At 35.9% G+C, this 26,856-nt stretch overlaps 2 protein-coding genes and 1 long non-coding RNA gene across 3 annotated transcripts; 1 reads left to right on the top strand and 2 right to left on the bottom strand.

Moving 5' to 3' along the window:
* The first annotated feature begins 3,182 nt into the window (after window positions 1-3,182).
* On the top strand, window positions 3,183-4,287 carry LOC123307036. Its single transcript, XM_044889238.1, has 2 exons — window positions 3,183-3,532; window positions 3,605-4,287. Exons 1-2 carry the CDS (start codon window positions 3,457-3,459, stop codon window positions 4,285-4,287), a joined length of 759 nt encoding a protein of 252 aa, XP_044745173.1. The 5' UTR covers window positions 3,183-3,456.
* A 9,758-nt stretch (window positions 4,288-14,045) lies between these two features.
* LOC123306655 lies at window positions 14,046-16,273 on the bottom strand. Its single transcript, XR_006536937.1, has 2 exons — window positions 15,917-16,273; window positions 14,046-14,161 (listed from the first exon to the last, which is right to left on the bottom strand). It is a non-coding gene; the product is annotated as an uncharacterized LOC123306655 (long non-coding RNA).
* A 1,347-nt stretch (window positions 16,274-17,620) lies between these two features.
* Window positions 17,621-20,801, bottom strand: LOC123307035. The gene is made up of 2 exons (XM_044889237.1): window positions 20,629-20,801; window positions 17,621-18,776 (listed from the first exon to the last, which is right to left on the bottom strand). Exons 1-2 carry the CDS (start codon window positions 20,799-20,801, stop codon window positions 17,621-17,623), a joined length of 1,329 nt encoding a protein of 442 aa, XP_044745172.1.
* Between the last annotated feature and the right edge of the window lie 6,055 nt (window positions 20,802-26,856).

The raw sequence follows: 26,856 nt of genomic DNA, 5'->3' as shown, positions 1-26,856 counted from the left end.
TGCATGAAGAAATCGCAAAAATTTGATATAGCAATAAAAAGGTTACTACGGTTTTGTAGCAATTTTCTAAGATTAGATAAATTCAACACACACCCAACTCCTATTTTCAGGGCAGATTAATTTGATTAAAAAAATTAAATGACAGTTTTGGTTTCCAATTACTCGTTTCAATACAAGCATAACCATAAAAGACTGTAATTTCTTTATTGTGGGAAGCAAAGTGTGCCATGGAGGATACTTCGTGAATTTGATGGGAATCCAACAACAATCAGTCGAATAGCAGCTCGCACACTTCGATTTTCTATGTCAAAAATTCTTGCAACCCGTCCAAGGTTTACGAGAAGGTGATAAACAGCGAAGGTTATTTTTTTGCCAATGGATTCTTTGTTCAATTGAGCAGAATAGAGACTTTTTAAATACCATATAATGGACTGATGAATCGTGTTTCAGTCGTCGCGGCGTGGTAAACTTTCATAACAAGCATGTATGGGCCCACGAAAATCCACATCCCATTCGATCAAGAAATTTCCAAGTAGAATTTAGTGTTAATGTTTGGCTTGGAGTTTATTATAATTACCTATTTGGACCCTATTTCTTACCAGAACGAGTTAGTGGTGAAAATTTTTTACAATTTCTAATGGCAGAGCTTGCAAATATGTGGGAAAATATTCCAGTAGAATCAAGGTTAGCGGCTTGGTTTCAACTTGACGGTTGTCCAGCCCACTTTCGTAGAAATGTGAGGAACTGGTTGGATAATAATTTTCCAGAAAGATGGATCGGACGTAATGGGCCAGTCAGTTGGCCTCCACGGAGCCCCGATATTACCCCTTTGGACTACTTCGTATGGGGGTTTTTGAAAGAAATCGTATATATGACTTCTGTGAACTCAAGGGAAAAACTTATTGGCCGTATTCAAAATGCTTGCGACGAATTAAGAAATCGAAATTTAGCTGCTGCTGTCGGATCTATTAGACGTCGATGTGAATTATGTGTTCAGCAAAATGGGTCATACTTCGAACATCTTCTTTAAGTTTGGCGATTTCTTCATGCATGAGAATGTGTTTTATTTTTTTAACCGGAAACGGTGCCTCGCTCAGAAAAAAGTCAAGAAACCGAAATTGTTCCAAATTGAATAAGGATTTGAAAAGTAATTTTTATTGTCGGAAAAACCAGTGGCGTATCATTTTTTTATCTGAAAATATTCAGTCTCGCTGCAGTACGCAGGCCACTGGTAGAAAAGAAAAGAAATGATATTATGCAAAAAGTGCTCCTTGACGCTCAAAACCTATGTCTCAAATTTCAAAAAAATATTTCAAGTAGTGTGAAAGTTATTAATAAAAAACATTTTTTTTTCTATAATTTTAACACCCCGTATCTCGGAGAGGAAACATTTCCCGACATATGTTTATATGACAAACTAGGGCTTATTTTTGATGTAGAATACGTGGTTAAAATTTCTTGGTTATGATCTGGACCACCCTGTATTTGACAGCGTCTGTTTCGAAATAGCGACCACCCCTGTTGGCAGACGCTCACGATTTCAATTCAGTTAAGATCCTAGAACATTTTGACACAACATTCATCTTGGTAACTATTAGGAATTTCCAATCGATTTTTTCTCATCTTTTCAATTTTTTTTATCCCATAAGGCGACCACTCACGCCCGGCAGACGGGCGGTTTCAAGTTTTGGTAATAAAGTTGAACTAAAGTGCCAAACCAAACCTTTGGTAACTTATGAGGTAGTTGTTTTTGCTGCCAGCTCTCGGACTATAACTTTGAGCAATTCATTGTCTAGAATTTCTTTAGTCACAACATCACTTTTTTCGGTAGGTATTCTTACATTGCATAGCTTACGATTACCGAAATCATAATCACCATCTGAAGTTAAAGGGAAGCTTTGACTTTCAGTACGTTTACGTTTAAATTTATTTTGTAGCCCTCGTGAGGTTCCACCAAACTTACTGAGAGGCATTCTTGAACTGTTGATCATTTCAAACTGCATTATTAATATATAATGTTAGCTTCGCGTAGTTCTTCGATAATAGATTGGATTTCATTATCCACCGATGTATTACCTGCATCTCTTGACGCATGAAGTAATTGTAATCTATCAACTAGTTCATTCACATCATTCCAATACACATACTCGACTGGTTTTTCATTGTATGTCAACAAACTACCTCCTTGAGTTGAAGTTGAAGGTTTAATAATTTCAACCCATTTAAATGCTGCTGATCCACGTCGTTGCTTTGTAGCATCAAACTGTCTCCTATGAACGTTTGTCAAATTTAAAACTGTTTTATAACATTGTGAATCCTCTTTCGTATAATCGGTCGGTTGTTTATCGAATATCAGTCTATACAGCCCTGGTGTACCGGGAAATCGTTCATTATTGTCTATTATAATCTCACTAGTTTTGCCATCAAAACTGATAGCCTTGTTACCAAGAAACCATTTCGAAATTTTAGAATCGTATTTAGGCCCATATGTGATATCGACTACATTATCTTGTTCAGGGGATGACAATATAGATGAAATATAATGTCTAGATTCAACTGGATACTGTTTCAAATATTCATCAACACTTGATTGGTACACATTTTCATACTGAGTCTCTTGACTTTCTTCTTCAGTGTTTTCCGGAAAGAAATCTTCCTTTGAAAAATATGAGGAATCTGACAGCCCTGGTGTCTGATGCTGTTTCAGAGCTGACAGCTTATCTGTCTGAAGCTGTGTTGGATCTGTCAGTTGAGCTGTCTTGAGCTGTACTGGAGCTGTATGGAGTTTCACAGTCTTCAATAAACCATCTGTTTGCTTGTATTCTATTCTATCTAGTCGTTTGGTGATCGGATCAAATAATTGAGAAATTGATCGATCGTCTGCATTTTTTCCTAGCTTGAATGTGAGAAACTTCTTTCTCACATCTCTTATAAGTTGTTGTATTTTACGTTTTCTCTGCTGCTCAATAGCACTCTTCATTACGGCTTAGTTTGATCTATACTGAGGGCATTTCATGTATTTACATAATTTTTATATTTGACTGAATTTTTTTTTATGAACCAATCAAATCCTTGACGATAGCGTCTTCCATCAATATCGAAGTTTTTAACAATAACAATGAATCCATATTTGGTTGAATTCCAACAGAATGCACACAGTTGTTTAAACTCTTCATATTTTTGAATCGTAATCCATTCGGAGATAACAGTAAACTCAAAAGTGCATTGGATTTTCCACAACCACTTGGTCCGGCAAATAAAATTCGACAACTGTCAGGAAAGAGATCTCCATGTTTTGGAAATCTTTCATTTTCTAACATATCTAAATTATCAACTGATAAAACAGATGGTTGCTGTTCGACTTCCATCTTACAATCAAATAAAGCCAGATCCTCTTTCTGTCTCATTATATAATGTTATATATGAATAGAGCTTACACATTATTTATTCAGTATAATGCTGACCTTCGCCAATGGTGGGGGTCTTATAAACTCCATAATAAATAAGCTTCCTATTGAACTCCATTTGCCTGGTGAGAAAAAAAATGATGAAAGTTGTACGATTATAATTAATATATTCTCTCTCTCTCTCTCTCTCTCTGTAGGATACTCATATTGTGGACCTGGTACTAAACTGCAAAAACGATTAGAAAGAGGTGATCCTGGAATAAATCTTTTAGATCAGGCGTGTAAGGTTCATGATATAACCTACAGCAGGACAAACAATTTAGAAGAAAGACATAAAGCAGACAAAGAATTGGAAGATAGAGCTTGGAATCGATTTCGCTCCAAGGATGCTTCGTTGCGTGAAAAAACTGCAGCGCTTTTTGTAACTGGTACTATGAAAGCCAAACGAAAATTAGGTATGGGATATCGAAAATCCTTCCGAACTGCTATATTGAACCCTGTGAATAAGATATTACAAAAATATAATACGAACGATATGAAGAAATCAGCATCCATAGCTCTGAGAACAGCAAGAGCAGCTGTTAAAAGGGCAGGTGGTAAACGTAAAATACGTATTCCACGAACTATATCCTTTGAAAGTAAGTGTGGTGGAGTACTACCATTAATGGGTATTTTAGCTGGTTTGGGTGCTATTGGATCAGTGCTTGGAGGAAGTGGTTCAGTTGCCAATGCTGTTATCAATGCCAATAGAGCAAAAAAGAAGCTAGAGGAAGAAAAACGGCATAATAGGGCTATGGAAGCTATTGGACATGGATTGTTCTTAAAAAAGATGAATAAAGGGTATGGACTATTTTTGAAGAAGCAAAAAAAAAACCTCTGAAAAGTTTGCCCAAAAGGGCATTATATGATCACGAGATATTACAATTTGCCCAAAGTATTCCTCATTTTCGAGGTGTATTTATGCGAAACACTTTACCAAAAGCTATAAACAGAACAGAGTGTGGAGTTGTGAATTTAGATACTTCATATGGTCCAGGAACGCACTGGGTTGCATATGTCAAAAAGGGAAAAGATGTGGAATATTTTGATAGTTATGGAAATTTGAAACCGCCTAAAGAATTAGTTCGTTATTTCAGAAACTCTGAAATTAAATATAACCAAACTGATTATGAGAGAACTAATCCCTACAATTGTGGTCATCTGTGTTTGGAATTTTTATCAAACAAAATGATATAAATAAATAGATGATGTGTTACTCTTTCAGTCATGTCTGTTCTTTTCACATTGAAAGATCGATCTCCTATACTCTCTATTGATTTACCAACTCCAATAGAATTAGATCCAAATTACCAGTATGGCATTGCATTGATAGGATTTCATACTTATAAATCAATCCCAAACATTGACGAAAATAATAATAAGTTCTGTTATTATGAAACTAAAGAAGGTTTTGATGACTTTCTGAATGAAAATAAAAAGGTAATTGAAATTCCTTCAGGGGCGTATGAAATAAGTGATATTGAAGAATTTCTGAAGAAAAAACTACTTCCGGAAGAAAAATACAGGAGTGACAGTGAGGAACTATTTTTCTTAAGACCCAATCGCAATACACTCAAAAGTGAAATTTACCATAAAGACTTTGCGATTGATTTCTCCAAAGACAATTCGACAATTCGATTGGAAAACTCTTAGGGTTCTCTAAAATAATTCTTCCACCAAATAAAATTCACGAATCTGATATACCTGTTAATATTGTTAAGGTTCAAACTATACCTACACATAGATAGCAATATTACTGGAGGAGCTCTCTATAACAATAGACCATCACATACAATATATGAATTTTCAGTAGACTCCGATCCTGGATATAGTATCGACGAAGTGCCTAGAAATTTGATTTATTTGCCACTGACGACATCAAGAATATACAATATAACTTTGAAAGTGCTCGATCAAGATTCTGAACTAGTTCACTTCAGGGGTGAGGAGATAATAATACGATTAGAATTGAAAAAATGGTCTTGATAATTAACTCATCATATAAATATGCAGCCCCTACTCCATCTATACCAGTTGTGAAAAATAAATATGCAGCCCCTACTCCATCTAAACCAGTTGTGAAGAGAACGTGTAAGAAGCTGGGTGGAAAACTCACCGTGAAGAATAAATTATTCCTAAAATCTATTGGACATGCTATCCAACAACATCTTTAACCTATATCAGCCAGTCAACAATGACGAATCAATCACAAAAGTGGAGACAAGAACATATTTGCCGTTTGTAAAATCTTTCGGCAATAATGATACTATTGAAATAACCATAAATCGTGCTGATACATGGGTCCTTATGCATGATGCAGCTCTCATCATTAAGGGAAAACTTCAAAAAACTGCTGGTAATGGAACTGTTCAATTAGTTTTGAATGGGGGAGCTTTCCTTTTTGACACAATCTCATATGAGTTACATGGAACTGAACTTGATTCAGTACGAGATCCAGGATTAATAAGTACAATAAAAGGATATCTGTGTTACGATAAAGATTCTGTGAGGGAATTGGAAACAGCTAGTTGGTCATATCCTGATGATCCTAAAATAAACGCTGATGGAAATTTTGTATTTAGAATACCATTAAGACATGTATTGAATTTCTTCGACGATTACCGTTTAGCTATCTGTGGGAAGCAAACTATTCGATTGATGAGATCTCAAAATGACAATAATGCTATGAAAATCACACCTGGTCCCGAGGAAACAGTCAATGCTACAAAAGGCAAATTTACAATTGATAGTATCGAACTGAAAGTTAAACATATCTATCCAAATGATGTATTGAAGATTGAATTACTAGAATCAATGAAATCAAATAGAGCAATATTATTTCCATTCAGAAAATGGGAAATTCACGAATTGCCAACTCTGACAGCGAACTCTCTAACAGAAATATGGAATATTAAAACCACTTCAATTATTGATTATCCTAGATCCATAATATGCTGTTTTCAGACAAATAAGAAAAATAAGAGTACTGAAAATTCCACGTTATTCGACAATCTGCACATCTCAAATGTCCGTTTGCTACTGAATGGTGAATTCATTCCTCAAGAAAATTTAAGATTGAATTTTAATAAAAATGATTATGCAGAAGCATACTATAATTATACAGAATTTTCAACAAGTTATAATAATCTGAAAATCAATCCAATATTGCAATATTCAGACTTCAAAAACAGATGCTTATTTGTTATTGATTGCTCGAGACGAAGTGAATCTTTTAAATCTTCAACTGTTGATGTGAAACTTGAGATTGAATCTAGAGTTGGTTTTTCCACCTCCACTAAAGCATATTGTATAATCGTGTACGACTGTGTGATGGAGTATTTGCCTCTAACTGAAACAGTTCGAAAGTTGACATCGATATGATCAGTATGTAATATAGTGACGGGTTCATTGACTATAAGGAACTTGTAACATATTGAAATGAAAGGGCTTCAAATATAAGTTCTTAATGAATATATCGAAATCTACTGTTACAATGATCTATTTGGGGAATGAGATATGTCCGAAATTTGAAATGGAAAAACCTGAATGCATTGCTCATGCGGATAATATGAGAATCTGTAGTATAAATAATTGTGAGAAATTGTATACATGGTTGTCTGACACTGCTAATAGATCAAATGATAAATGGATTGATGTTTTTCATAATAAACATAGATTTCTAAAACTAAAATGTTCATCTAGACATATAAGATTGAATAAAGAGTAATGTATCAAGTTTATATTTTCTTTTTCATTTCAGCTACCTTCATCTTATCTATCCTTAAAATGTGAAAAAACATTAGACCATAATCCTTTTGATATCTGAGATAAGTGAATGTTGCTCTGGAGAAGCGTGTGAAGTCACCAATGCGAAAGTCTTAATAATAATAATAATTATAATAGGATGAATAGGAGGATAAAATCATACTATGCATTATCAATTTTTATTTTGTCTCATATACTGATAAGTTACACAATCGCATCTGCAATTTCCAAAGGATTCACATTTTGAACATGCAATTCCATCAACAGAGTCCACATTTAGTCCCCATCCGATGCATTTCAGTGGACAGCAGTATATTCTTCCATCGATAATGAAACTGTTTCTTTCGGCATCCATTTTTAAACAATCTTTTTGAATTCTTTTGCCGAAACAGAAGATTGTAAGTCCACAACTAAGACATTGAATATGATCAATATGAATCTTGAACTTTTGACATATAATAGATGGCTTAACCAATTTATTATTATAATTATAATATTTTATAAGCACCAGAATTGATATTACTATTATTATTGCTACGACGATGTATTGGATGAAATGTTTATATTTCCAAACGATATCATTTACTGAATATTCAGCCATTATATTTCAGAAGTAGTATTGTATGAATTCCTCGGTTAAGGCTGAACAATTTCTTATTGAAAACTGATATGAACATACAATTCATCAACGTTTTATGTATTTCACCATTACAATTTTTTCAACATCATAGCCCCTCCTACCATTCAAAAAAATAACCAGACTGTTTTCGTTATAAAAGATCTGCATCAAACGAATCTGAACTGAAGACCAATTAAATCTTTTATTTATTACGGTGAGAAACGCCACTCGACAGGTGTATCGAGAAGAATTAAGGGATAGCTCCGCCCTTTGTCATTAAACACAATAAACCTTCAGCCCCCATTAGCGGTCATAATGTACCAATTTTGGGACAAAGGAAATGAGTAAACCTGTCATTCTTATCACATGAGGCGGAATGCAGACTGACATCTTCGAATACCTATAGCACCAAAACTATTTCGAATGGGCAAAATTTACATTTTTATTACGTTGAGAATCCACAGGTATATTGGAGAGTAAAAGAGTGACCATTAATTCAGATAATTGTCATTTCATGATAAAAGACTCAAACTGATAGTTTTCTCGAAACATCCTCATAGATAAGAAAAAAAACCCTGTCAAAGGAATCTCATCTATTATACTGAATTATTGCAGATCTTTATTGCTCTTTTTTTCCGGCATGCAAAGACACCCTTATTTAAACAATAAAAGACCCAAACATTTTCTCGGAACATCTCCACAGATGAGAAAAAAAAAAAACCTCTGTCAAAGGAACAAAGAAACATTTCCAATTTTATCTATTATACGAAATCATGGACGACCTTTATAGCTTATTCCTTTCACGCACACAGAGACACCACCCTTAATTAAACAACGATTTTTTCATCTAACTCTGAAAAATATTCATCAATCAATCTAATAACACACCAGTATAACATTTCATAATCCAACCACATAATGTTCAAGTACTCCGAATCATACTTTGTCGGATTACTCTTGAGTCGCCATTGAAGTGGGCCAGAAACCGCTCTGCCTACCTACTACATTTTTTCAGAGCAGTCTGTGAGCAGATTCTTACGTATGAGGAATTCTATACACTGCTTACTTCAATTGAATCTGTCCCGAATTCAAGACCTTTATGCGCCATAAGTTCAGATCCCGACGATTTGAATTGCCTTACTCCCGGTCATTTCTTGACGCTGGAACCGCTAACTGCGATACCTATACCAGACATGACTGATCAACCCCTGAATAGGTTATCGTGCTGGCAGCCTTTACAAAACCTTCATCAACATTTTTGGTCCCGATGGAGGAACGAGTACCTTCATACCTTGCAACAGCTGGTTAAATGGTGCGATAGTTCTACTCCTGCAGTCATAGGGCAACTAGTTTCAATTAAGGCGGATAACGTACCCCCTAATCAATGGCGTCTTGGTCGTATAACAGCCCTATTTCAGGGTAGTGGCGGTATTTCGCGGGTTGCCCAAGTTGAAACTCGAGACGCGGTCCTAACTCCCTCCTTGGTTAAATTGTGCCCCTTGCCTGTGTGCGATGAACCCTAGCTCTGTAAACATGATATTTTACTACAATTTTTTTTCTTTCGCTATATTGATTCCAGAGATATTATAAGTGATGGTTAAATACATAAATATGTTTATGCATTATAGTTTGCACAACTTCATCATTTTTTTTCTGTTTCTTTGTAAAATTTTATGAAAAATGCTTTGGCATTTTTGGAAATGTTGCCGTAACGTTAAATATTTCATTTTTAAATTATTTTTTTAAACACTCATGTCATGTGCACTAGGCTACTCTGAAGATCGCCAGTTTCAAGGCATATTAAAGATGTCAAGTGAACACATTGTGAGTGTGACTTTCAATCAGTTAGTGAGACAATTTTATGGGATATTGTGAAACGCAAAAACGCTACTTTCGCTTGTGAATATTGATTTATTTCGAAAACGCCTATTGTCCTCTCGTCTTATTTTGACGAGGAAAAGACTTTTGGTGATAGAAGAGAGAAGATTTCGCTGCAGGAAAATTCGCACCAACACGAGAGCTCTCAGGTGTGTGGAAGAAGGCCTCCTTGTGAGTTTTCTAGTGCACCTTGTTTTCTTCTTTGAGTCTTCTCTTATATCAATGGCAGGTCTTCTATTTCGAAACTAAATTTACATCCTTACCAATGTCCATCTGGAAAATTATAAGGCTATTTTTTTTGAGCCACATTTGAGTGATCATACAATATTCATACAATAAGAGATCCAAGTCAAGGTGGTCTTGATAATTTATTAACTCGTCTATCTGAGTGTAATTTTGCAGAAATGTATTCCGAAACTGATGTTGATCATTGCTTTGAATTTATCGGTCATATGTACTGTTTCATCATCTCTACCTAGCAATTTTTTTTCATCCCGTCTCTTCCTTAGAGATCGAGAAAGCGATAACAAATTTAAAAACAAAAAAAATGTAGGATCCGATCATGTTCCAGAAAGAATACTTACGGCCGGTTTCATAATCAAACCTAAAGTAGCTTTAATTTTAAAGCTTCCTTTAACCCTACTAAAAATGACACTAAAGGAAGCTTTCCGCTTGAAGTGGACGTAAATTTGATTATGAAACTGGACGTTAGTGAAGTTGCTCCAGTCATTTTGCGTATTTAATCAACTAATCCTTCACATCAGGAAATTTTTCGATGATTCTCAAAAAATTCCAAAATAAAGAGCGGAAATCCTCATAACAAACTATCGTCCAATATCAATCCTATATGTCTATTCAAAAGTTTTTGAAAAATTTCATTTGCAAAAATGATAAATTATATCAACAAATATAAAATATTACACCAGGATCAGCATGGTTTCAGAAACGGTCATTCTATCCAATCTGCTTTACACAGTTTCGTCGAAACTGTCTACGAGTGTTTGGACAAAAATATTTAGGTAGCTGGGATATTTTTTGATCTCTCTTGCGCCTTCGATACCCTCAGGTTTGCCTGGTTACAGTTTTCTGAACAATAGAACCATATCAGTCAATGTGGAGGAATGCTATTCAGGTGAAAATGATTTAGACCTGGGAGTTCCTCAAAGTTTCTTGGTATCCATATTGACAGTAATCTAAGCTGGTCGTCCCATATTGATATTTTATGTAAAAAACTTAATAGTGCTTACTTCGCAATGAATAATAATAATAATAAAGGTCTTTATTCAATCAATTTCATGGGAACTAAATACAAACTCTTACAACACTAAAAAAAAAATTGATAAGGCGAGATCCAGAACACTCTTCAAGTGTACTGTTCAATCTAACCTCATGATTCATTGACAAGAACAAAAAAAATTGTCATGCTCATGACAATGACAGTATAAATACAGAATATGTATGACCACCCAAAAAAGAAATAATGGTTATAGGAAGTTATGCCCTATATCAGAGGATGAATAAAAAAAAGAAAAAGAAAATTTTTGACTTGTATATCACACTCGCAGAGTTGCCACTTGCTCATTCATAAGTTTGCTGAAGATCATAGCTCTTGAAAGTTTTATGTTTCTAACTGCCCTGATCTCGACAGATAAATTATTTGTACAAAGCGTAACATAATATGAAAATGATCGTCGGAATAGCTCAGTTGAAAATACAGGAGGAGTAAGGGTTTCTTTGATCCGAAAATTCAAATTATGGACATCAGAACGGCAGGTAATTTTGTTGTAGAGGTATGGAGGAGTTTGGTTAATTATTATTTTTATAAATAGTAAAGAAGCATGCAGAGATCTTCTTCTTTCCATATTGAGCCAATTAACAATTCGCAGAGTATGGCTAATCCTTTCAAATTTTTACAAGCCAAAAATCAGTCGCAGACAAGAGTTCTGAAGTTTCTGTATCCGCTTTCTATCATAGTGGTTCAGACAGGGGCCATATACACAATCTGCATAATTTAAATGTGATAGAACCAACGACTCACATAATAGAACTCTCACATTCCGCTCCAGTGTTTCCCTGTTTCTATAAAGAATCCTCAGCATGGCATAGGCCTTCCGCAGACAGGCAGAAATGTGGTCCGTAAAGCGCAAGTCTATATCTAACCAGACTCCCAAGTCTTTAACTTTGTCACACCATCCAACAGTATCTGAACCAAATACAACAACATTATTTTGATTCAAAAATTTAATCCTATCTCCTCTCCTTCCAAATAAAATGGCAACGGTATTATCTTTATTAAGCTGCAAACAATGTTTGATAGATAAATCATTAATGATGTTCAAATCAAAATTCAGGGCAGAAATTGCCTGAGCAGATTCATGCAAATAAAAGGAGATATATAGTTGACTATCATCCGCGTAGTGGTGCATCAGGCAGGAAAGAATAAACCTTACAAACTGTGAAATGTACATAATAAACAAAATTGGCCCTAAGATTGACCCTTGCGGTACTCCCCTGCATATTTTCAAAAAAGATGAAATTTTACCATCATAGCATACTGCTTGGAACCGTCCAGCAAGATAAGAAGACAAAAGCCGAATTGAACCCCCACAAAAACCAAGATGAACTAGAATAGCCTCCAACAGCTCGTGATTGAGGCAGTCGAATGCTTTGGAGTAATCTAAAAGACTGAGCAAAGTTAGTTTACCTTGTCATCTGTTATATTTAACAAAGCTGTGGTGCAGCTATGATTCTTTCTAAATCCCGACTGCATAGGTGGAATAATTTTATTCGTATTTAAATGTGACAACATTTGTTTACTCATAATTTTCTCAAGGATTTTCGATAACGTGGGTAGAATACTTATCGCAAGTTGTTCATGTCCTTTGGACAAGATACCTTCGGTACAGGTATGACCATGGCTTTTTTCCACTGGTTTGGAAAGACAGAATGCTGTGAACAAAAATTCATTATATGAGTGATATGGGGCAGAATGTGGAGAACACAATAGGCTCGAACATCCTATGCCTCCTAGTTCTTTCATTGATATCTATTATGGCCTTCTATACAGCCATCTTGTATATATCATCTTTCTCTGGGACAACAGCGTTTCTGTTTCAAAAGCTTCCGTTGGACAAAAAGAATAATAAGGTTAATTTTCGGTTCAACACCAGGTTCTTCATGCAAACCAGCCATGTATCTATGTTTTGAAATGTCTTGTCAATGCCAAAGAAAATTCAACTAATTGGAAATCAGTCTCAAGTTATCACGATTTGAAGCAGGAAGGAATTCCCAAATCCTTTTTATGCTGTAACACAGAACACATAGATTTGAATGTTCCCCTATGTATCGGAGCCTCAAATCAAATAATCATTTACCATCTTCTGTTAAATCTATGAATATATATAAATTCAAGAAAGAAATCAAAAATATGTTATTATCTCAATGTTACTACTCGCATATTTATTTGATTGTCTAGCTTAAGGTACTTTAACTTAGAATATTTCATTTTATTTTATTTTGTCCTCCCAATCATCTTTTTCTACCTATCCTATACGGATTGTAGTGTCTTTCAGGATCAATAAATTGTGTTATGATAAGTAATATTATGTGTACTCTTGTACTCCGTGCCCGCGAATTTCGGACATCCCCCGGTGATGTGCTGGATAGTTTCATGTGTCGCACAGCCATAACGACAGCTATCGTCCTTCATTGAGGCATCCTTGGCGATATATTCCATGTAGTTCCTTGTCGGAATCACCTGATCCTGGATGGCGAGGATGAAGCCCGCTGTCTCAGGAAACAACCTTCCGGAAGTCAACCAGTAGTTCGACGCAGATATGTCGACGTAATCATGGTTGACCTCATTCTGGTGCCTCCCATGCAAAGGTTTGCCTATCAGTTTCTGCATTTTACTTTCTGCAGAGTGTTCGACGGTTTCCAAGTGGTCCTGCTGTAGCTTTAACGGTGTTGAACTATCAGCAACACAAACTACTTGATGGAGTTCTGATGAAGTAGCCTTGCTCAGAAAATATTTTCGAAGTCCTTCAATTTCCTGGTTCATACGGTTGGACAAATCAACAATTCCTCTACCCCCAAGATGTCGTGGCAGCTCGGTCCGTTCTATTGAGCTTTTGGGGTGATGTTTACTGTGTTTAGTCAGCATCGTCCTTATTTTTCTCTGTAAGGCTGCTAAATCGGTGGTGGTCCAAGAGATGATACCGAATGAGTAGCTCAGCGCCGAGCAAGCGTAGGTATTGATAGACTTATTATTATTATTATTATTGTAAGTGCATCGAAATTCAGTGCATACACATTAGGGAGATAATAAAATCACATTCCAGACTCAAATCATTTATTCATTATTCCTGTAGATTTATAGGATAATTGCTAATTTCACGTCTTGATAGTGATTCGTGCCTTTCCTTGAGCTGCAGTAGGCTCAGACTGTTCTTGTCTGAAAAAAAAAGTTTCTTTGAAGAAAATAGAGAGTGACAATACAACGCAGATGGGCTTAACTCAGGAAAACCACAAACGTACTCACAGTATAATAGTTATGTTCCTATAAATTGCGGAAAGTGATACTTTCTTGCACGAAACTGCCGTTGCCCGAACGATGCGAAGCAGAGTTCGGGTAAGCAGTTGAGTGCAGGCAAGACAGTTTCCGCAAGAGTTAGGAACAATATTTTCATTACAAGTGCTTAAAATATATAAATATATTCATTTCACGAAAAATATCATATCTCATTTGATTAATTCATATATAATGACAGAGAGACATGATAGAATTTAATTTACTCTATAATATTTGCGTGCGGAAAAACCCCTGCTAATCCATTCCCGCACGCATTTTCGCAGCAGCGTGCGGGAAAAAGGATGAACGCGCACGCTTGTAGAAATAAAGTGTTTCGGTTCACTTCAAAAAAACTTAATGGTAAGATGAACATAAATATGGTAATTAATAGTCTATATGATATATAAAAATAATTATTACCTTCACCTTCTGAAGGATTGATACATTTAGGTACAAGGACGAAAACAAAAACCTCAATTTTCTTTCAGTATTCTTGAATCGAATATATCGCATTTGTTCTTTCGATATGAATTCATGGTTCATAAGAAGCACCTAGTCCTCAGAAAGTTGAGTGAAGAAATTACTTTTTATGAGGCCCCTATTCGAAGAACTTGAGTTGAAGGAAACTTTAGATGAAATGCAAGAAAATATATATTTCATTCATTATCAGAAAATACATAATTGAAAAGTTGCAATAACGATTGATAAAATGATTTGACGAAGATTCTTATTTATCGAATCCCTAGTTCTAAGCTTTCCAAAATACGGAAATCGATCAAGACAAATAGCTTGTCTAATGCATACAAACATGGATGTTTTAATTCTTCTATAGATGAAAGTCTGCTTGAATCGAATAAATTTTCTCAACCCTTCTTTCGATCTTTCACTTCCAGTTATATTTCTCCTTCAACTGACCGATGTTGGTTAGAAAGACTTTCATTATATGCAGGGGAGATTTCGAAATTCGAAAAAAGGAAGAAAAATATCTATTATTCGTTGAGATGTCTATTGATATTTACTGGTATGCATTTATCAATAAAAATATTTGTGTCGTCGAATTGGAGTCCGAGATCTTCCATAAGTTTCCTCATTAGGTTCAGTATCAGCTGTAGCTCTGTGAAATATTAACCGAATTACTTGACAGAATACTACCTACTTTTTTCGATGTGCCTATTGTTACGCAACTCGATTTCAGAATCGAAAATATCTTTGAAATACATATCCTTAAAATTTATATTTATATACCTCAAATCCTTGATATACTGTTGAAAAAGAAAACGTCGAATACTCTTGCCTTGAGCTCTTCTATCAGTGATTCAAAGCGTTGTACTACCCTCCATTTCGAATATTTCGACGCATATGTTGTATGACATTGAATATCGTTTTTTATAGGCATTTCTCAAAGATATCACAGACTCAGTATAATATTTATTTTGCATTGAGGGTTTTCATGCACAAATACGGTACAAATAATTGAAGCTTTCGATTCCATCTTCCAGATACGAATCAGGTTATTATTTAACAATTTTTCGTTATCCTAAACTGTACGAATACAAAAAAGTAAAAAGTAATTTGAAGTTGTTGTATGTGACAATAGAATATCTATAAATAATTTTCAAAACAATGTAAAATACTTACGCCACCGCAACAAAAATGGCAGACAAGAATGCAACAAGCCACAAGAAGTTTAAATTCATATTGATGTTTTCGATTTCACTGCGATCTGATTTCTGAACTCCACTTTTTATATTATGAAAGGATCGAACATAAAAACTATAACTGTTATAAAATGATTAATATTCTATTCTCCTATATATGAATGACTCCTAATGACTTTTATAGGAGAATATACCTATAAAAACTATAATAAAATCATGTTATTCGCTGACCGTGATGAAAAGGATTAAGATGTTTTCTTAGTACTCCCTATATGTGTTCTCCAGTAATGAGTCTGCCGTTAATTCACTATACTGTTCCAATAAAAAGGAAATAAAAGTTGGTATGTAATAAACAAAATTTTTCAATGCATTATCTCTCAATGGATGTTGTAACAGAATATTTCTGGTCATTAGTATTTGTCTTTTCATGCAAAAAACCGGAATTTCGAGAAACCTGCAATACATATACAAAGCAACATGGAAATAAAGAAATATTCAATTCAAAGTTCGGAAAAATATTCTCAATATACAGGGTGTTCCTAAATTGAACGTACAAACGAGAAGGGGAGATTCTTTAAGTGAGTTTAAGAAAAAAAGTCCCATAAACATGGGGTCGCAAACGTTTCGTTTTCGAGATACAGAGTGTTGAAGTTTTTTCTCGAAATCGTTGGTAGATACGACAAAACTACAAGAAACCGAAAAGTTTAGTATAAGAACAAAGCTTCTTTTTACATTTTTTCAAATTAACAGTTGCTCACCAAAAAAAAGTTCTGCAGAAGAACAGGTGGCAGTGTTCCAGAAAAAATATCACCCTGTAGATCTTCTATCGAAATTGCCATGTCACGTGGTGAGAACTCTAAAATGTAATATCTATGCCAAATTTCAGTTGAATAACTTGTGAAGTGTAGATACTATGAGAAAAAAACTGGAAAAAAATTCAAACTTCAACACTTCGTATCTCGAAAACGAAACGATTGCTACCCCATGTTTATGGGACTTTGTTTTCTTAAACTTACTTAAGGAATCTCCCCTTTTTGTTTGTACGTTCAATTTAGGAACAGCCTGTATAGAACCATGGTGAGAAAATTTCTTTCTGTCTCATTTTCAATATATAATATATGCAATATCGACTGAATTTGATGAAACTGGATCTAGGTATATTGGGGGAGCAGTCAAGAAAAACAAGTGGACTCTTTTTTTTGAAGCTCGAGCTTTCGGAATATGTTTATTCCTTCATCAGGTGCAGCTATAAACAATTTCCAATATTAATCTACAGAAATATAGGTACATTTCTTAAAATTACAAATTGAGGTTGTGTTTTAAATGCTGGTTTCATAAAAATGATGCGGTAGTGTCCGTCATATAGATAAGACATTGGTGAGAAAAATCTGGAATGCCAGCTTTCAACAGAACCATTTGAACCGCATTAATATAATAATACAATTTTATAATTTTCTCAAGTGCAGATTCGTTGAAAGGTTGAAAGATCGTCCTTCGAGGTTAAACTGGCGCGCTTCAAAATGTCGTCATAATTGCGTATGGAACCACAGACCATAGAACATTGAACACTGACAGACTAACACAAAACACGGGTAACATGGGGACAGACAGAAAACTGCCTCAACACAACTGAACTGTGCAATATTTCCTGTCTCCAACCTTGCAGATCCAACACACCACAAGTTCACCCCACAACATCTACGCTCCCCTGTGGGACTCGACCTCTTGTGTTTTGGTTTTTGTCCCATTCAATTAGGAGGGAATTCATGATGCTCAAGTTTTGAATGTCTTTCCTTGAGTTGACACTATGCTCCTCCTGGGATATTCGGACCATTTCCATGAACAACCTCCCCTCCAAGTTCCTTTCCCTGTCTAGCACCTCAACTGCATCAAAGACTGGTTGGTGTTCCTCCTCCACTGCATGAATGGCTAGTGCAGAGCTCTTCTTCTTTGTATTATTATCACTTCTATGACTGGAGAGACGCTGCCTCAGGAAAGTTGATGTTTGCCCAATAAACACTGCTTCACAGTTCTGGCATGGGATTTTATATACCACCCCGTTGCACTGTAGTAATGAAGTGTGATCTTTATGTTTTGTGAAAAATGACCTGAGTTGTTTTACATTTCTTGTTGCTAATATGAATTTCTCAGATGGTATCAATTTATTGAGCAACGGTGTTAATTCTTCTATGTATGGAAGTGAGATGTATTTCTGCTTAATTTGTTCCTGTTCATTTTCTTCTGCTATGGGTCCTGGTTGTTGTAAGATCTCTATGGAATTGCCGGTGTTGAAGATACTTCTTGTCAGAATTTCATGTGGGTATCCATTCTCTCCCAATATTCCCAGTAAAATTCTTAGGTTCTTGTTCACGCACTTGTGACTCGGCTTGGTTACCCTCGTCTTTAGATTCAAAATAATGTTGATCTTCATGCTCATCGGGTGGTATGATTTGTAGTGGATGTACCTACTGGACGATATTTGCTTTCTATACCAGTCCGTCAGCAACGTGCTGCCCTCTGTTGTTACCTCTCTAATGACCCTCATATGCAGGAAGGGTAGAGAATTGTTGGCTTCCTCCTCTATAGTGGACTGTAGTGTGCCTCTGGGGTCAAAAGAGTTCAAAATTTCCAACGATTGTTGAATCAGTTCTTTAGGGATGGCCGTTATGACGTCGTCTATGTACTTCCTGCAGAATGGCAAAAGGCATGATAGTCTACCCTTTGCGTAGTCCAAGATCTTATCCGTTACGTCTTCCGCTACTATTCCTGATATTCTGGATCCCATAGGAGTTTCCTCTTTCTGCCTGTAGTAAGTGCCATCGTATGAAAAGTAGATGGTGCTGAAAACCAGCTCGAACAAATTCCGCCCTTTCTATGGGACTGTTTGGTTCAATGTATTCTCATTTGTTATCGATGCATTTTTTAGCAATGTCTATTATAATATTGTGTTAGTGTACAGGGACACTGCATCCCAGCTTACCAGAACATAACCATTTGGCAACTTAAACTCATTTATAAAAAATGCGAAATCGAATGAGTCTTTTGTGTAGTATTGTCTTTCATGATCATAAGATCTAGTTAGAATATCAGTTAAAAACGTTGCTATCTGCGAGTTTCGGCAATCTATGGAGGATCATCAATGGACCAGGAATACAAGTATAACTTACAGCTTACAGGAGATCTTCACAGTTACCGATACAGAGTGAAAGAGAGTTAATGCTACGCAGAGCATGCTGGATCTTATGTTAGAGCATAGAAAAATGTGTAACATAGAATTGTTCTTCTTCTTATACCCTCCCTCAATTCTACAATACATGACACTTATTCAACAGTAATCATACCCATATCATTTCTAAATTTATTGAATTTCACATTGTTCAGACCTTTAGTAAGGATATCTGCTGTTTGATTCTCTGAAGAAACATATTTCAATATAAATTTTCCCTTACTGACTAAATCTTTCACAAAATGAAATTTTACATCTATATTTTTAGTCCTCTTTGTTTCAAGAGTATACAAAGAGTACTGCTTATATGAATACAAGATTGATTATCTTCCATTATTGTTATAGGAAAAATCTCCTTATCTAGGAGCTCTTGTAAAAGATGTCCTATAAATAGACATTCACATATACAAGCTGATTGCAGGTTGAAATTGCAACCAAAGGTTGTTTCTTTGAACAACAGTATAAAATATTCGAGTTCATTTTTATCAAAAAACCCGTCACACTTTTTCTGTCATTGACATCTGATGCAAAGTCCGAATCAGCATAAGCAATCAATTTAATACCGGAATTGTCACTTTTAACAAAGCATAAACCTAAATCTTTAGTTCCAGCTAAATATCTCAAAACATTTCTCAATTGTTTCCAATGTAACATATCATAGCAATTCTGAAATCTACCAAAATAAGCAACAGAAAAACAAATATCAGGTCTTGTACTCAACATTAGATACATCAAACTGCCTACAAGTTCTCTATATTTAAATTCGTTATTGGGATTTATAGCAGTATTCTTCCTCAAATTCAAATTAGGCTGAATTGGTACAGAAGCAAATTTTGAATTTTCCATTTGAAAATGTTTCAGTAAATTTTCAATAAGTCTCTTCTGAGATAATTTCAACGTATTACCATCTTTCTTAATTTCTATTCCAAGAAATGTAAAATTATTACTATCAGGAAAAATTTTCAAATCAAAAGTCTTTATCAGACCATCTATCAAATACTTAACATCTTCTTCATTATTTGAGGCTATCAACATATCGTCTACCCAAATCAAAATATAGGTATACTGGTTATAATACAGACACGGATCTGTTTTGGATCTTTTGAATTTCAATTTAGACAATTTTCCATTCATCATCATCATTGAAACATTTGGGACTTTGTTTCAGTCCATACAGTGCCTTAACTAATTTACACACTTTACCTTTTGGCACATTCAAACCACATGGAGGTTTCATATAGACTGCATCATATAGTTTGCTGGACAAAAATGCAGACTTGATATCGAGTTGTAACAGCTTCATTTCAAATTGTACAGCCAACGATAATATTGCTCTCAACGTGAACATTCGAGCCACTGAGGAGTAAAAATTTGAATCTTCTAAATCTGGTTGTTGAAAACCCCTTGCCACTAAACGCGCTTTCTTCACATAAGAGTTATCAACCAATTTAAATATAAACACCCACCTTGAGTCAATAACAACTGCATCTGCTGGTTTGTCAACAATTTCCCATGTCTTGTTTGCCACCAGCGACTCCAATTCTGCATCTATAGCACTCTTCCACTCTTCATCACAGCTTATGGCTTCATGATATGATGAGGGTACTTCTGATGGGATAATTCCTGCAGATAAGGCCATCATCTATCACTAGTTATTTTTTTTATTAGGGAGAGGTCAGCACCAGCTAGCTCTTTTTGTATAATGGACGCCACGTGATTTAAATAGAAATGCTATCACTCTCACAATTAGATATTAGGCATAAGAAATCACGAAACAAAAGTTATAAATATCTGGTGTATTCAATTTGAATGAATCCGGTATCGCTATAATTTTTCTGGTAGGCCCTGTACACTGAAGTGCGCACGCCAGCGTTTAGTTCACAAACAAATCTACAATTAGATATCCAATGCAACAAGATAATAATTCGCTGATAGTTAGATATGCATACAATAAAAAAAAATATTGACAGTTTTTCTTATGTTATTCGAACTGATGCTTTCGTAAGAAATTTATAAATGGAGTGATCTGACCTCAATAAGGTCAAGATTTGGTACTGAGTTCTTCGTTCGGGAACAGCTGAATCGATCCACAAAAGGATAGTAAATGATGGCTTCCACCAATTTCCTCACCACCATGAACCTCGACAACTTCAGGTCGACGAATTAGGAACAGGTACTGTACTAGTTCATAGCCGGTGAATACAATAAGTCGATGAAGATGTAATACAGCACAGAAAGGAAAAACCCTCTGAAAAAGTTATTCATCTAGATAGAACGATTTCGTCATAAATTTTCATCACTTACGTGGTGTTGTGCGGGCTTATTGATAAGAAGATTTTGTGTTGCCAAATCCAATAAAGAAATTATTCTACTTCGAAGAGACAGGTACAAGTATGAATAATTAATAATAATGCAACCAATTCTCAGAATATACATCCGCTCAGCGTATCCAATAATCGATTAAAATAAACTCGAAATAACCAACAATCGGAGAAATTCTCTGCGAACCAATCTTCAACTGAAAATATGTTAACAAAGATTTAAACATATGCCGCAACAACGACTATTCACAGAGACATCTGTAGCATCGACAAATTTTTCATTGAAGGAAACTTATAACGAGAAACAGTTTCCTTCGGAATTAATGATTGAAAGAAGGAAACTGACTCAAGCAAAGCGACCTGCGATAAATCCCCCTTCGCCTCCTCAGGAAGCAAACCTAGGAGGTTTGCTGACGATCGAACTCTCCATCAGCCAATATATACAAGGACATATTATAAAATGGACAAAAACACAAAGTCAGACATGACTTAACGCATTCAAAAAAATAAATTACATAACTTGTTCTGAAATGTAGGGCTTCAAATCTTTGACGTGCCAAATCCCTTTATCCTGTCCGCTCTCATCCCTCAGATCGTAAGCACAGTAACCCTTTCGTTTGGCCACTCTATAAGGACCAACGAACCTTGGACCCAATTTAGCAGTATAGTCTTTGGTAGCGTCTGATATGGCCTTATTTCTCAACATGACATAATCACCTTCCTGAAATTGTACATTCCTTCGTCGTAAATTATATCGCTTACGATTTACCTCCTGAGCCTTAGCTAAACGTTTCTTAATATCCTGAAAAAGATCTTTATTACAGTCTTTCCTTTTGTGAGAATACTCATTAGGCATTATAACTTCGCGACCAATAGGGTGATCATAAGAAGTCCCACTATCCCTGTACTCTTTTCCGAAATTTACGAAAAATGGACTTACTCCTATAATAGTCTCCTGACATCCAGTGCGAATAGCACAACCAATGCCAGCGATATGATCACTCCAAGTTTTGTGATTATCCTTCACGTAACAACGAAGCATAGTCTTCACAATTCCGTTACTCCTTTCAGATGGGTCACAATGTGGGCTATAGAGAGGGGTAAAAATATTCTGACAGAGAGATTTAAACTCTTTACTTTGCATCTGCACTTCATTGTCAGATATGATGAACTTAGGAACCCCAAACATCAGGAACACTTGTTCCTCTAAAATTTTACAAAGTATTTTAGCATTCGCAGAACGTATAGGCACAGGAAGTACAAATTTAGAGAAATAATCCGTGATCACCAATATATATTTGAAACCATGTGAGGAAGGGAGTGGACCAACGAAATCCAAACTAATCATCTCCCACGGTTCCACAACTACAGGTCTTGTTCCCATGAAACCAGCAGCTGCTTTATTTTCGGGCTTGGACTTTGTACATATCTGACAGCCCTTGACAAAACGTATTATATCAGCCTTCATCTTTGGCCAATAGTACTTTTGGCGTACCCTCCAATATGTCTTATAGACACCTGGATGGCCACAAGTTACCGACTCATGATTTGCCTTCATCAATGCTTGCCTGAAATCCTTAGGAACAACTATCTTCCAACTGTCAGCTACATTGAGGCTGGAGGGAGAAACAGGATCAACGTACTTCAAAAGAAATCCATACTCAACTCGCCAAGACGGATACTTCTCAGGTCGCTGTTGTATATGATCCATCATATTCTTATACCAAGCATCTAAGGAATTTTTGAAGTCTGTATAATGTACTCGTTCCTCCATAGTGACAGCTTCCACAGCCACAGGAACAGATCTGGACAACATATCAGGAACCACATTGTGTTTACCCTTCCGGTGAACCATTTCATAAGTAAAAGGCATCAACCTAAGACTCCATCTGGCAAGACGTCCTTGTGGATCCTTCAAGTTGTTGAGCCACAACAGAGAATGGTGATCTGTAATGATTTTAAAGAATGTACCCTCAAGATAGTGACGCAATTTTTCAACAGCCCAAATAACAGCTAGACATTCCCTCTTAGTAGTGGAGTAATTACGTTCTTGACGTGACAGAGATCTCGATAAATAGCAGATAACGCGTTCCTCATCTTCAAAATTCTGACTGAGAACTGCACCAATGCCATGCGCTGATGCATCTGTTTGCAGAATGAATTGTCTCTCGAAATCTGGACAAGTTAACACCGGCGCTGTAGACAGCCTCTCTTTAACCAATTGAAAAGCCTCCTCACAATTATTCGACCAAACCCATTTTGCGTTACGCTTAGTGAGTTGAGTTAATGGCTCCATGATAATAGAGAAATCTGGAACAAAGCGTCTATACCAAGAGGCAGTACCTATAAAACGACGAAGTTCTTTAACATTCTGAGGAGTTGCTATACTTAAAATTGCCTGGACCTTATCAGGATCAGTTCGCAATCCATGTCTATCCACAACGAATCCCAGATATTTCAAATGTGGTAGGCAAAATTTACATTTTTCCTTCTTTACAACCAAACCCGCCAAAATTATTCTATCGAAAACCTTTTCCAAAATCATCAAATGGGTTTCGAAATCTTTGGAAATGATAATTATATCATCCTGGTACCATAAGACGTAGGGTTGCAAATCAGCTCCCAAGGCCTTATCGATTGCTCTCTGAAAAGTTGCACCTGAGTTAGTCAAGCCAAATGGTAATCTTCTGAATTGGTAGAGTCCATGACCTGGAACAGTGAAAGCTGTAAACTCGCGAGACGATTCCTCCACCTCGACCTGATAAAAAGCAGACTTGATATCCAATGAACTCAAACACTTAGCGTCCCTCAATTTGTCCAAAATATCAGACATATAAGGCAGTGGATAGGCATCCTTTTTTGTAACCGCATTCAATCGTCTATAATCGATGCAAAGCCTATAAGTATTATCCTTTTTTGGTACTAGACACACAGGAGAAGACCAAGGACTCCTTGATGGTTCAATGATACCCAAATTGATCAAAGAATCTATTTCGTCATTTATTATTTTCTGCTTGAATGGTGAAACAGGATACCATCTCTGTTTAATAGGAACAGTGCCTGGCAAAATCTCAATTTTATGTTTTTCAACAGATGTACAACCTAGACCGTCCCCCATCAACTTGAATTTAGCTTCTAATAGCTCCTTCAAAGCATCCATCTGAACATCAGTCAAAAAATCATCTTCGACAACAGGTGAAATTGAAGCTATGTCCGATCTCTTTGCAAAATGCCAAACATCATCCTTCAGACACGGTATAATTTCCATTCTAACCCAAAAATCTACCCCAAAAATTAGAAAATGACTTAGTGAAGGAATCACCAATACGTTAATCCAACATAACTTTCCCTTAAGGTTTATCGGAGTTTTCACATACCCAATACTGTCGCAAGACTGCCCGTTTGCCACAGTACAAGACGATTTACGAGGGGTCAATTTCAAACCTAAATTCAATAAAAAATTGTAACCCTCAGAACCTACCAGAGTTTGAGTTGCACCAGAATCTAATAACCCAATGATTGATCTACCCAAAACATCTACTTCCAAATAAGGGCGACAATCGTTATCAACATGAGAAATTATATAATCTAAAATAATTTTGTTTCGATTTACCGCTTCTGAATCAACAGAGGAAAATTCGCGGCAATCTATTTTCCCCTTCGGCCGTTTCACGACCTATCAGACTTTCTACTACATTTAGAACAATTTCGAACTGTAACACCATTCTCACCACATCTATAGCAGAACAACTTCCTTGGCTCTGTACAGTCCTGTCGAACATGACCAATCTTCTGGCAATTCCAGCAAGTTTTACTCTCTACTGCAGAGACAGAAGGTTCCCCATAACTTCCCGATGTAGAAACGAATGCAAAATCAGCATCAACATAATTCTGTCTACGAAGTGAAGGGGGTACATAAGTATCAGCTCGATACTTCTTGACTTCTAGTTTCAAACATTCATCCTCTAGCTCCTGCAAATTAGTAACAGACGAAAGTTGAGTTGAATAAAATGGGGACAAATTTCGAATTATCACATTCAACTGGATATCCTCGGCCACATCATCATAACGTCGAAACATACCCCTCATACATGAAACATATTCAATTATACCCTCGGAAGAATCCTGAGTCCGCGACAAAATATCTTTGAATAACCTTGCCTTGTAATCCGGCGGCTGATAATGCTTAAGCAACAAGTCCGTTAAATCTTTCCAACTAGAGAATCGACCTCGATTTGACCTATACCATAAAAGTGCTTTACCGTCAAAAAGATCTATTGCTGACTCAAATAAACGGGATTCAGCAACACCACGAGCAACTCTCAATTCCTCTACTCTCTCCAAAAAGTCATTAACACTCATACCCTTTGAATCTCCAGAAAACTTGAGATTCCATTTGTGAATATCGCATTTCTTGAAATATTGAGTTCTTTCAGGGGTAGATGAAATTTTATTAGTTCTTGGAATTTCAAAATCTAAGTGATCAGATGAGGAATCAGATGATTGTTCATCAGCTGATAGCAAGAGGCCGGCAAGTTCAGCATGAAGTGCCTCTGACTTAGTGGGAACAGCTTCAACAGAATCCAAAAGCAAAAGTATCTCCGATAGTGTTTGTCTTTTTGTTTTATCTTCCTCGCCATCTAACTTATCTTCCGGAATTCTATCCAATCTTCGGACCAAGTGTAAACTAACCTTACCAATCGTCAGACTTTTACGAAGTTCTTCTAATTTTATATTCACGGTCGTTAATTCATTAGAAACATCGAAATTATAATCCGGGTATTTGAACGATTGATTCATAGTTTCAAGTTTCAAAGTACTTCTCAAACATGATCGTAATGTTTCAACCGTAGCTGTCTCAGAGAACGATAAACCTCGTACACATAATTCATGTTGAAGTTCATCCTTGAGTAGGTGGTTAATATTCATTTTAATATCCGACATATGAGATGAGGCCAATTATTCCCAGCATAATAAGAAATGCTAAAATATATCCAAAAAAGAATGCAGCGTCTGAAGGAGCTACGAATTATTAATTACTTCGAAATGAAATGAAAGGTAAAAAAAATTTTACTTGAATATTCAGCTGAACCTGACGATAGGAAGAATAGAAATTCTAATGCAAAAAAGTACCTGAATCAAACAGTATCCAGAAAAATTAAAAAAAATTTTCCACTAAAATACACGGTCAGATCAAACCAGATCGAGCAGGGCCCCACGTTGGGCGCCAATTTAAATATCATCAGTTATTTTTTTTATTAGGGAGAGGTCAGCACCAGCTAGCTCTTTTTGTATAATGGACGCCACGTGATTTAAATAGAAATGTTATCACTCTCACAATTAGATATTAGGCATAAGAAATCACGAAACAAA

Source organism: Coccinella septempunctata, chromosome 2 (genome assembly GCF_907165205.1).
Source record: "Coccinella septempunctata chromosome 2, icCocSept1.1, whole genome shotgun sequence".
NCBI lineage: Eukaryota > Metazoa > Arthropoda > Insecta > Coleoptera > Coccinellidae > Coccinella > Coccinella septempunctata.
The sequence above is the reverse complement of the archived record's forward strand: the minus strand, read 5'-3'. Positions and strand labels throughout refer to the sequence as shown.